This window comes from Echiichthys vipera (genome assembly GCF_963691815.1).
Source record: "Echiichthys vipera genome assembly, chromosome: 19".
NCBI classification, from domain to species: Eukaryota; Metazoa; Chordata; class Actinopteri; order Perciformes; family Trachinidae; genus Echiichthys; species Echiichthys vipera.
In genome coordinates this window covers 3672802-3686249 of record NC_139844.1, presented here as the reverse complement: position 1 = coordinate 3686249, position 13448 = coordinate 3672802, and the positions used below count along the sequence as shown (strand labels likewise).

Below are 13448 nucleotides of genomic sequence, written 5' to 3'. Positions count from 1 at the left end.
ACCTCTGTCCCTGCTGGGCCTCATCCAGAGCAGGAAGACACAGTCATTAGAGCCCAGACTCCCTCCTCTTCCTCTTCTCTCTCCTCTTCCTCCACCTCAGCAGGGGCAGCAGGGGCATCTTCACCCCTTTCTGCGCTCCCCTGCTCCCCTCCCCCCCACCACCCCACCTCCCTGGTCCGCCCACGCCTCACTGCTTCAACCAGCCTCAAATATGGACTGGGCTTCTTCCAGCCGGCCACACTGACCCCTGCTGGACAAAGATGGTAAAGGACTAAAAAAAAAAAATCTGCTCCAGCCCTTCGGAGCTGGCAGGAAGTGACTGACAGATGCCCGTGCAGGCGTGGCTCACGTATAGCAGGGCCACCAAAGATCCTAGCACCCCAGCCTCAGCTGACAGAAGCCACTGCTGTCCCTTTTTTGTTTTGTGATTCCTGGCATTCTCGAGGAAACAGACCTCCATCCCTGAATGTTTAGAAGGCACTGCATTCAGCTCAGGCTTTTTATAACCCACTGTGAGTGTGTATTTTGAAGCTTCATCAGACATTATCAGGAAACAGCTACTGTTTTTCTGAATGCTACGTTGTTAGTCAATTCAATAATTATTGTTCTGATTCAACTGCAGTCTCTGAATGAGCACACTGTGGTGTTGTGAGTGTGCTGTACTGTACTACTACTACTCTGTCAGCACTTATTCATCAGCAGTCACCATGGGGAGAGAGGATTTGGAGACAGGAGGGAGGTTCTCTGTTTACTCTTGTTTTTGCTTTCTGGTTTTGTGGCAGAGCAGAGTTGGTTTAAGGAGGTTTGTTTCTGGAGACAAAAGCAGCAGCGGGACAGACTGGGGCCCACCCCGCCCCATCTGTTTATGTCTCTCCGGCTCCATGCAAATGTACATACCGACACATCTTACACCGCACAAACACATCCTCTCACTCCTGCATACATTTTTCTCTCAGAAGGCCGATTGTTGAGACTCTCTCCCTCCCTCCCTCCCTCCCTCCCTCCTGAGGGATCCTTGTCCTGTCATAAACAAAGGGAAACAGGCCTGTTTCTGCCTGGGATGCTGGCCCAAGGCAATCCCTCATCATGGCTTTATTCAGCTTAAATGGAGGAACAGCAACGCCTCTCCTCTCCTCCCTCTTTCTCCCCTCCCTTCTCTCTCCGTCTCTTTCTCTGTCTTCAGCATCCCTCTCACACACCCAAAGACATTCCCTCCCGGTGCGTAAGGGATGTGATATAGACCAGCACGGGTTGGTACAGTGTGTCAGAGACATCGTCAAAGCACGGGGGTGGGGAAAGTAAATGTACATGACTGATTGTGCATTCATGTGTAAGCACAAGTAGTTGTGGTAAACCACTACTATTGCTTGCCCTTAAGGCAGCCAGATACTGACGTGTGTAATAAATAGAGTGAAGGAATGAAGAGAGAAGGGGAGAAGAATAGAGGAAGGGAAACAGTAAAGTACACATAAATATGAGGGCAGTGTGTTTGTAGGACTGTGTTGAAACATAAATGGATCAATGTATTTGTTGGACACTCTCATTGGCAGATTAATACATAACTTCCTATATTTCCGCAAGCACAACAGCAAGTATGTTTCCATCAACGGTTTTCGTCCACATTTTCAATCTGTGGATAAACAAAACTTGAGTGGAAATGTCAGGAAAAAAACAAACATGTATAACAGCATGTTTTTATGCTTCGCTGAGGTGGAAAAGTTTGGGATCAATAAACGTGTTTATGTCAATGCGCCCGACTCCTAATATTTCCACATATCTAAAAATGTGTTTAATATGTATGATAGATTTTGATGGAAACTTGACTGGTGTAAGTGGGATCGAGTCAAAATAAACTGCAGTGCATGACCATGGTAACGATACATTGATGTGTTTTGAACAACAGTGGAGGAAGAGGAGATATTGGGCTTTAGACAGGAAATTATTGTAGGATTAGTTCATGTTCGTTTTTGGTGTTTTTTATTAATAACAAAAACAAATCATATGAAAAGAGTTCACTTTGATTTTCTATTACCAGTGATCATTGATCACTGAAGTGCAGTAAACTGGCCATATATGGTAAGAGTAAAGAACAAAAGCTGCTCTAGTCCCATGCCTTCTGTGGGTGTACACCTTGATCCATATGCCTCTTTGGCTATAGATTGTTGAACATTGGCACAAAATAGCACCCCAACATCTCTGATCCTGAGGGACTCACATGTGTATCTGCTCGCAATGCATTGATGGGTGATAAAATATAGTAAAACCTTAATGCATAAGTGGAGAAACATAAAAAATAGCTACTTCTGTTTTAAGCTGTTCTGAAGGCTCATTTTAGACTAACACCTGACCGGGACCCCAAACACACAAAAGCGCTACATAAATGCAGTCCATTTAGCATTTATCAGGACAGATAGGAATACCAAAATGACTGCTATTGAACTTTACAAGCTGGAGACTCATGCTGCTCCATTACTTTCCCTTAAATCCTGTCAAATATCCAGATAATGGACACATTTACATGCATTTGAAAATCATTTCCCCTAGAATTCCGTGACTTGACTCCAGTTACTGAAAGATCATTTACTCTTAATTCTTTCTTAGAGTGACAGGAGATTTTTACCAGCTGTGACAGCGACGCTAGTATTGTTTTCAACATAAGGGCCGTTGATTGACAGCTAAATGAGTAAATCAGCGACCTTGAAGAATAAACATCCAGCGGAGCACTTTCCAAGTTTTTCATTCCGTTGTTCTGAACTGATCCGGAGACTTTACCGATCCCCAGAGACTTAAAAACGACTAGCATTGTGTTTGGAGACTCTGCTCTGTCACACTGCGGTTTCTTTCCCCAACGAGCAGCGGCAGCTACGGAGCTTCTCCTCCCGTCACCATCACTCACACTTCACAGTAGCCTGGCGCAGCAGCTCCAGCTGGGCCAAGGCCGTTTAAGCAGCCTAGCTCTGCTGCCATTGAGAGGACACTGGTCAAGTCCCTGGAAAAGACGCCTAGTTGGTACGACAAGGTCACAGATAATTTTCTTGAAAAGGAACAAAGGGTAGAATGAACATATAAATAAACAAACACATTTAAGATGTAGGCCGAAAAAATTAGCTTCCCCTCCTTGAAAGACCAGCAGCCACCACTGGTGTGTGTGTACGTGTTTAGCCTAGCTAACAAAAGTCTAGCTAACAAAGCATTTAGGTTTTCATCACCTGTTGGTTGGAACAACCTTCAAACTGAACTACATTCTCAAAACCTCTGGCTGTCCTTATGCAAGTGTTTTTAAACAAGTATGTTTTTGTGGTTTTATTTTGCTTAATATTTGTTGTCTGTAATTGTATTGCTGGTGTCTTGGCCAAGTCTCCCTTGTAAAAGAGATCTGTGATCTCAATGGGACTAACTTGGTTAGATAAAGGCTAAATAAATAAAATAAAGTCTGGAAGCAGGGGGAAACACCTTGGCCCTGTCCAAAGTGAATAATGATTACTTCTCATGCATCTCCTTTATCCCATATATTAAAAGAAAAAGTATTTTGGAGGTTGAATCAAACAACACTGTACACAGCTGTTTGCTAAGAAGTGGTTACAGCATGTAACTCCCTCTCAAACCACAATTTGTCCTTTTCACAATACTGTCTGTAGACACATTAAACAAACAAGATACAACTTGCTAACTTGTGAGATTTAGAGTTTATGTTCCACATGTTTTATCTTCCAGTCTAATGCTAAGCTAAGCTAAGCTAGGCTAACCATGTTCCGACTGCCGCTCAGTCATTTTTGTAAGATTTAAAATGTTAAATTATGGGGCAGTGGCCGCAGGTTTGACTCCGACCTGTGGCCCTTTGCTGCATGTCTCCCCCCCTCTCTCTCACTCCTTTTCCTGTCCGTCCTATTTAATAAAGGCTTGAAAAACTGCCCAAAAAATGAATGTTGAATGTCTAAAAAAAAGTATAGATCTCAGTGCGGCCTCTAGCTCACATTTTTTGTTTGGCTAGCTGCAGGGCTAAACAAGTTGCCCTTTCCTTTACTCCCTACAGATGATCCTATGTTTTCCACATGGACAGCATTAGGAAGCCTGTCAAACAAAAGCTGTTCTTTCATGTGTTCAATGGCACAGATCATGTCTATTAATGTGCTTCTGCTGTTTCTTCTCTTTCCCCTTTCTCCCACTCCTCTCTCTCTTTCAGTGAAGGGGACTGGTGGGACGCTCGCTCGCTCACCACCGGTGGCAGTGGCTACATTCCCAGTAATTACGTGGCTCCAGTGGACTCTATCCAGGCTGAGGAGTAAGTGTGTGCGTGCCTGCGTGCGTGCGTGCGTGCGTGCGTGCGTGTGTGAATGCTCCTCAGAGACTCACAGTACACTAGTCCAAAACTAGTGGCTTTCATCTAGAATGTGCCACAGACTGAGAGCTGCACATGTGCAGATTTAACCTTCTGAGGGAGGAGATTCAGGAGAAAAAGTGTATCATCATCCCACAGTTTTTACTGGCCTGATAAAATGGCATTTATGTGACACTAAAGAGATGGATTAAGAATTTGAAATGCCAGCCAGTCTATGGGTGAGCGGTCAAGTTGGATTTTTGAAAATCCAACAGCTCATTGATTGCCTACATTAGCATGTAAAATGTATGCACTCCCAAATGAATGAAGCGGTGGCATAGTAATAAAGTATTTTGAAGTGTGGTTGCAGTGTGGTCACAGAGGTCTACCCAATAGATTTGATTATGTCTGGTGTATTTGTTTATACATGTTTTTCTTGCCAAGTGAAGAGTATGGCCTCATAAGATCACTGTTGGAAGTATTAGGATTTATCTTCAGGGCACCAACAATATCCATAGTACATTTTCAACAGTCAGAACTGCAGGTAACATGACACCGTCGCTTTTTAATACACATACATTACAGCATACATTACAAAACAAACTAAGACAAAGGGACTCCTTAAACCATTAGGTTATCAAAAGCTGTATTAATATGTGACTGTTGTTCGTGCAATCAGCCTGGCACAGTCAGGGAAAAATGAATGCATGAGTTATGGGGAAGTAGGGAGCAGGAAAAAAAACTTTCAGCTAACAACATCAACAACGTTCTTGCTTACTGTAAGTCTTGATGACAGCATTACAGTTTATGGTACTGTGCAGGATTTTCTGGCTCTGGATTCTTCTTTGGATGACCCATGTGGAAGTACAATAACATTCCCTTTTGATTTCAACAAAGTTTTGAATGTGAAACGAGGAGTTTCTGCAGTGAACTCTATAGCTGGTATTTGAGTTAACATGTTCTCTGTAATTGCAGTTGGTACTTCGGTAAACTGGGCCGTAAGGACGCAGAGAGACAGCTGCTGTCCACTGGCAACCCCCGAGGAACCTATCTCATCCGGGAGAGTGAAACCACTAAGGGTAAAACACTAACTGTGTGCGTGTGTGTGCGTGTGTGTGTGTGTGCGTGTGTGTGCGTGTGTGTGTGTGTGTGTGTGTGTGTGTGTGTGTGTGTGTGTGTGTGTGTGTGTGTGTGTGTGTGTGTGTGTGTGTGTGTGTGTGTGTGTGTGTGTGTGTGTGTGTGTGTGTGTGTGTGTGTGTGTGTGTGTGTGTGTGTGTGTGTGTGTGTGTGTGTGTCTGTGTCTGTGTCTGTGTCTGTGTCTGTGTCTGTGTGTGTGTTATGCTATGACAGATTCACTACCTCAACAAAAAAAAAAAAACAGCCTGAGAGTGTAATTAAAAGAAATATCTGCTGAGGTTTTCTGAGCTCTAACATTTCCCACATGGTTCTTGTGAACTTCGGCAGGGTGTTAGCTTCGAACTTTGATGCTCTTTGACTAACTACCATAGGCTGTAAACATAATGGACATACAGTAGATTTGGGTCTGAAAAGGGAAGCCAGTGGTGAAGTGCCTTAAATCGGCATTATTTCTAATGTCCAGCAGGTGGCGACTCCATTGGCTCTAAAAAGAGTTTGTATGGAAGTCAATGTAGTCAATTCTCTCTTTATTTATTACCTCAGTCAATTTAAGTAAGTAAGGTCCAAGTCTTCTTCAATACAGCATGGTGTTAATTTTTGTAAATTATGGTCCCATATAGACAATAAAGCAGGATACAATATTAAATGGATTCTTAGGACAATACGATATTTGCTGATATCTCAAAGTCTGCCATGATATCATTTCCAATTCAACTCAGGGGCATGGGATCAATGTGACATGACATCATCTGCACATTTAATACAGTCAGCGATATTTATATCAACTTACAAAAAGACCCTAAAATTTGATGATTTAATCTCTGAGCTCTTCCAGACATTTAAATGAATAACAAGCTATATTTTCAATATAAAATAATAAATCTAAAGGGGAAATCTATGATATGATCAACATTTTCACTTTTCCTCAATGACATTGGTCATTGACCGATGTATCATTACACCCCCAGTGCTTTCACTTCATGAAAATTAAATGTTGTTCAGCGAACAGTTGCACCTTGCTAAGCTGTGTAATTTGATGATTTTCACCCGGCTCAGTAAATGCAGATGAACGGCACCAGCAGCTGGAACTGAAAAGTCCACTGGATGATTCGCGTCACCTGGTTGAAAATCAGCAAACTTTCCCTCTTCAGTGTTGAGCTCATTGTCTGTAGCGCCACCCCACTGAAATGACACGTACTTAGCGCTCCTCTGTAGTTCCGGCCTCTCGTCCAAATATGGTCACTTTTGGCTTTAAAATATCATGATGGCGACGGCCAGATGCCAAACTTAAATCTTCAAAGTGGTAGTCCACAGTCTATGGTGACGTGCTGAATGCGTGGTCAGATTCTTGTTAAATCAAATCAACTTTATTTATATGGCACTTTTCAAACCTTTCGGAAGCTCAAAGTTCCTCACAGAAAATAAAAGCAGAAGAAAACAAAATATGAACAACAAAGAAACACTATGAAAACCCAAGCCCACCCCCACAAAATACACACACAGAGATACACAAATACATACACACTCACGCACACACATAGCCATACACACACCCACACACAAACACTAGCTGTTGCTGAGGAGACATGGCTGGGCACTGAGATCTGAGGTGAGGAAAAAGCTCCTTTGGGGGCCGCGCAAGCCAAGAGGAATCATGGATCATGGCTGCAGGCACACCACGGTGTAGAGCTCTTTAGCCACCCGGGCCAGGGCCGTCCACGGGACAGCACCCCTATCAGTGGACCAGAGACTCCCGGTGTGGCCGGCCCCCTGGAGGAAACACTGGAAAACCGAGGGGCTGAAACAGTCAAATAAGATCAAAAGAATAGAGGCTAAAAACTGAGGGACTAAAAACAGTCAAAACAGTCAAATGTATAAAATAGACCCAATAAATAAAACAGGATAAGCTAAAATAAATAATATGAAATAGAATAATAATAAAAAATGTAAAATTATGTTATTTATTCTAAATTATTTTTGGATTCGATATTTCCTGATTGAAGTCATGGACAATGATGTTTAATGACTCAACCGCTGAACTGTGTGTGTCCCAGGTGCCTTCTCCTTGTCCATACGGGACTGGGACGATGTGAAATGTGACCATGTGAAGCATTATAAGATCCGCAAGCTGGACAGTGGAGGCTACTACATCACCACCAGGGCTCAGTTTGACACACTGCAGCAGCTGGTTCAGCACTACTCAGGTATAAACACTGCACTTTTAATGACATTTACACTGCCGACATATCTAGATGGGACTTTCTAGGATGTTATGTCAGGGCTTCTTATTTAGCTATACTACATAGTACAATAAGAGTTTTGTTTATTGAGGTACTTTTTGGGTTGTATGTTAATTTTAGGATGTATTACAGTATAAGCATCTTCCTTATAACCTACTGCACTGAAAGAATATGGTATGTAAATTAGCCTGAAAAGCACCAAGGCTGCCCTTCAGTGGTCTGGCTGCCATATGGACCATGAAGCATCAGATTGCCCACCCTCCATTAAAAAGGGAAATAGACAGACGTTGCCATGGAGTTATATGTTATGATGGAGACGGAGCTGACATTGTGGCCTCATTTGCACAAACCCAAATAGCAACGTCGAAGTCTTCTCTTCTGCCTGGTGTCCATTTCCGTCAGTTGATCTAGAATGCATTAAGCAGACACTGTTACACTGTAATTGCATCTGCTCTGCCACCACATTTTCACATACAGGAATAAAAGGTAGCACTTACTGTGCGGCGCAAGCAGATAGAAATGGAAAGCTACTATATGTTTCGATTTGTTCCATTTGCTACCTTACATGCATCTTAATGTATTTAGGGTCACATTCATTTGTAATAATGTAGCTCTACTGATGTTGTCGTTAGAGGGGAAAGGCACTTATTTAGCACCCTTCTTGAGCAACGGGAGACAGGGAGTTAGTGTGCGAGTTAGTTTGCATCACATTATCCAGATGTGTGTGTTGGGCATCTGTGCCGCTGACGCACAAACAGCAGTGGATGGCCAGTTTTACAGGCGGAGACAGTGATTATGATCCTTCGTTGTTTTTCCTCTTTCTTCAGTTTGTTGCCATTGGTTTCTCTTAATCTGGGAGTAATGAGGATGCATCTCTGAGTTTGTTCTGTTTGATCACTCTCATCCTCTCACGGAAAAACAGATATTCTTTGGATATTTATCCTGTCATGCTCTAATTGGCATATTGACATATCAATGTTTAAGCCCGAAAATCAACACCATGGATTTTCTGTGTGTTTGTGTCATGGCACATTAACTGCCCCTCTATATTATCACCATTGATGAGTCACCTTTCTGTGTAACGAATGGAGCCTACGACACATCTTTCCAAATAACCTTGACTCTTTTCAGGGCTTGTGCTTTCTCTGTGCTTTCTATTTTCATGCCTTCAAAGAGCTAAAGAGCATATCTGGCACCATATACAACAGCTATTCTTCAGCTATTCTGCAACTGAAGGGACACATGTGGCCTTGAGAGTCAGCTATGCTGCAAATCTGAATGCACATCACAGTGAGATTATGTCTGCCCGATGAAGGTCTTGTAGACTAAAACGTTTAGTAAAATAATTATATTGGGGCCTAACAATGTGCATACCTCCTCCTGCAGTTAAGTATTTTTTGCCTTGATGTCCTCACATTTGGTTTCTCCTCTAAAAGAACAAATAGCCCATGTTTTTTCTTACCAATAAAAGTTAAATTCTTTCATTCATTCATTCATTAGAAAGGAAATCATATATATTTTTTTAAATGATGGGAAACCAAAACAGCTTAGCTTAGCAAGTTGAATAATTGCTCCTTCACAAAGATCGAGAGATGACGGATTCTTCCTTTAAAATAGAATCAGCTTTCATGGGGAGTAATGGCTTGAACTTTCTAGGAAACATTGACTGTTTCGAGACGTGGCGTGTGTATTCAGTCCACATATTGACAGGTTTTATGACAGCCAGCAGAGTGAACAGAGTGCTGTATTGATGTCTGATTGGAGCAGCTGAGGCAACTTTGATGACAGAGCTGTAGGTTGAACACTCCCACGGATGAGATGCAGCCTTTATCTCCTCTTTACTGCCTTGTGCAAACAAATCACTAGATACCAGCATGGATGTACCAACAGAAAACTCTGCCCTAATCCACTGGCTTAATCAATCACAGGGCAAACATGAGAGCTTCCTCCAGAGTAAAAGCCTGACACAGATGACATGGTGTCGTCAGCTAAAGTGACAACCATACACTTCCAGGGAGGATCAATGTGGAAGCAGCTGGAGCACCACTCAGTTGCCTAAACAAGCATGGTCGTTAATGCTTCTCATGGTGCATAAAAACCCCGTGCTCCATCTTCGTGTTTAACCACAACTGTAGATGACTGACGGCCGGAGCTATCTCTTTACACAAATTACTGTCATTATCATAAAGTGTACACGAGTCGTAGATGCCATTAGCCAAAGTGAGCCATAACATAGAGCCTTACGTTTTCTATAACCTGTATCCTCCCTTGCTGCCTTGGTTCAACAGCTCTAGCGGCAGGATGAGATGCTTTTACTATATATTCATTCACAAAGACAGGCCACTACAAAAGGACTTGGATCTAGTGGAGAAAATAACATTTTACAACCAGGTTTCCCTAAAACATGACTCCAAAGCTTAAAAAAACATTAGCTTAGCTAAAATATTGGCTAAAATATTGGTGTATTTAGTATCCCGCAACAAATATTTCCCAGCCTGTACGTCATTACAAAATGCAAGACAGAAACAACCACCAAAATGTTCACATGGCAAACCACGATATACATATTCACACATTTCAGCAGATTCAGTTTATATAAGAGAAGTGTGTAATCATGAAGGATACAGTCAAGTGTTACAGTGTCAACCAAAACAAATCAGGAGTCTTTAGCTACATTTTTTCAAATGGAAGACTCCTTAGTTTTTTCTTCTTCTTACAGCTGAGTATACCGCTGTCTCACTGGCTGCTGTAGAAAAATTCCTATTTGAGCTGAGACGTGTCGGACCTGGCAGCTCTCTGGTTGATCTGATGATTAATGACACTAAGGATCACTGAAGCCACATTACACTGATTATTGTTGGATCCCCTGACCTGGAAGCAGCCTTTTTTTCAGCTTTCATGTTTACTCTGCTCTTTGTCCACCTTGTCTCTAGTTGTTGTGTTGCTTTGAAGATCTCTTGCAGAATGTGCTGCTAACTCTCTTTCTATCTGTGCTCTTATTTGTGCATCACTGTGCGACGTGTGCAGACCGAGCTGCCGGGCTCTGCTGTCGCTTGGTTGTTCCCTGCCACAAAGGGATGCCACGCCTTGCCGACCTGTCCGTTAAAACCAAAGACGTGTGGGAGATCCCGCGGGAGTCGCTTCAGCTCATCAAGCGTCTTGGGAACGGGCAGTTTGGGGAGGTCTGGATGGGTACGGATCCAATCGCCTCCGGAAGAAGAGGCCACATGGAAGGGGCCACACTGAGCCAGCAGAGACACCAGACTGACTCCAAAACATAAGCAATTAATCTGGCCTGGAAATGGAGGGGATTGGATGAGAAAATGGGAAAGGAAATTTTGATAATTCCCAGTTTGGGGCTTTTGACAGAGAAAAATAATCTGGAAAAAACTTCCAATGCGTCAGGAAACTCTGCTCTCACAGTTTGAAGATGGCTCCCTTTCATGTTCCTCACTGCATGTTCCTCCCCAGTAGTTAACCCTGTGTGCCTTGCCTTCCCTCCCCATGTAGAGAGTGCGGATGGTTTGTGCTTTAATTTAACCGGCGTGTGTGTGAACTACATCCCTGACACTGTGGGCTTGAATCATGATGCCTGGGAGATCAGCAGAGACACACTTGAGTTGGAAGTAAAGTTGGGGACGGGATGTTTTGCTGATGTGTTTTACGGTAAGGAAATCCCCACTCCCACCCCACCACCACAAAGTACAATATTTAAATGTTCGCCCTGGCCAGTTTGGAATAAATGTAAATAAATGAATTTATCCGTTTACTGTACTGTAAAGCAAACATTGTACATACAGCCACACAACCAAAGAGGAAGAGTGTTTGTCCTTCAGTTCTCTCTCTGAAGATGATGTTAAAAATGAAAACAATGCTGTTTGCCCTTAACTTGACACTGAGAAATTCCATTGACTGTATAAAAGAGATGGATGTGTGTGTGGACTGCTGTTAGCCGCTAGCACAAGCTAGCTAACGTTAATTTAGTAAGCGCGGTGCAACAGAACACCGAACAAGACATAAATAACAAAATGTTAGAATCGACTTTAATGAAGTGAAAACACATTGTGAGAGGGACAGAGTCCTCAGACAACATACAAGTTCATGGCTATTTTAATGTACTCAGTGCCATGTATCGCTAAACCTCCACCCTGTCACTAGCATGGCTGCCAAACACGAGGTAGCCCCCTCAGAGCATACCCTGCTTTATCCTCTGTTTAACTGTAAAGGGAGGCATCATTTACAAAATGAACATCATGCAGTATTGAAGAAGACTTGAGACTCCCAATTGAGACCATTACCTCATTAGGAAGATGTTTACTGAGGTAATAAATGAGAAGTAGGCTCATTGTATCATTGACTTCCATGAGCATCTATACACTGTGTATTTACAGCAACAACTAGTTGGTTGTTTCAAAATGACTTTGGCATTGGCATTGTTGCTCTAACAAAAGTTTGTTTTCTTCTGTAGCTTACTTATCTGTGACTCCTTTTCAGAAAAACAAAGTGTTAGTTTTGTAGTAAAAGTATATATATTGTCCTGCACCTCGGTTTGCCAAAGGAACTAACAAACACAGGTGCATTGCTAACATCGGTCTGCAGGCTACATAGTTGATTAGCCAGTCAGCTGTAGCACTTGGAAACAGCCTATACCACCTGCTAAATGGTGAGGTCCTTATTCTTCAACACGGCTGCTAATGAAACACTGTCATTAGCTTGTAGCTTTGTCTACATTACATCTCCATGCTCCTGTCAATCAAACACATACATACACTGGTCCACAGAGACTAGCAGGTTAGAGAAGCATTATGTATGCACCAAAATATCGTAATAGAGTAATGTTTCTTGATTGGGAATGTTTTAATAATTTATTAATTCATTTTACTATTACTTTGCTAATTTACATGTAAATGTTTTACTCTCTTTATTCATATATATATATATTCCTAATGTTTGGCCATTTTGGGCTTCCATACTTAAGAACATGAGGGTGTGCATTCTTATCATGTTCCAGCTGGACAGATACTGAGGATAGGGCTTCTCCCAGATGACACCCAGCCTCTGGGATCCTATTACCTCACAACCCAGCAGGTGACCATCACCCGCTTAGTCCAGACTCCCAAATGACTGCACAGCTGCATCACTTAGAAGGCCTACTCTGATTCATGGGCTTACTCTTAAATTAAACCCTGAAACACATGTACAGGAGTAGACCACATGCTAGCTGGCTCTGTCCTCCCTTTGGGTCACTACTAATACCCCTGCACCCATTACTGTCACAGAATGAGATAACTGGAGTAGTACTTTATTGATCTATATCTTATATGCATGCTCTGACACAGTAGCTAGAGGCAGTGCGCATTTGTGGCATAGCCATGATGTGTTGCAGTAACTGGCATGCAACCAGTGAGGAGCTTACAGGCTTGCCTTTGTTAATCATCCTACAAAGGATGATCTGCTCTCGTGTTGGCATATTGTGGCTCTCAAAGCTCTGCTGGATCCCTCTCCTGGCTTTTAAAAGCCATTTCAAATCCAGGTCCACTCTAATTCTGGTACCCATTTAATTATCCTTCAGCACAACCTCTGTGCTTGAGAATTATAGGCGAGACTCTCAGACTGTCTCCTGATCTCTTTCTTAGTTGCATGTTTACCTCATTGTCATTTCAAAGCACAACTTTTCCCCATTTTTGACTACAGTCAACTCTCAGCCGCCAATCATCTCTTCAAGTTAGACAGCAGGGTTGGCAAGTCTGACT

General features: G+C 42.6%; 1 protein-coding gene across 4 annotated transcripts in view; it reads left to right on the top strand.

Moving 5' to 3' along the window:
* fynb (FYN proto-oncogene, Src family tyrosine kinase b) overlaps positions 1 to 13448 on the top strand; it is a 108691-nt gene that overhangs the window by 79480 nt on the left and 15763 nt on the right. For 2 of the 4 annotated variants that reach the window (XM_083934088.1, XM_083934089.1), the window contains exons 5-8: positions 4184 to 4282; positions 5294 to 5397; positions 7510 to 7659; positions 10723 to 10887. In XM_083934088.1, coding sequence (XP_083790214.1) covers positions 4184 to 4282; positions 5294 to 5397; positions 7510 to 7659; positions 10723 to 10887 — 518 coding nt within the window. Of the gene's footprint in view, positions 1 to 4183; positions 4283 to 5293; positions 5398 to 7509; positions 7660 to 10722; positions 10888 to 11205; positions 11362 to 13448 lie in introns of all 4 variants that reach the window. The other 2 variants (XM_083934091.1, XM_083934090.1) reach the window with 2 other exon arrangements.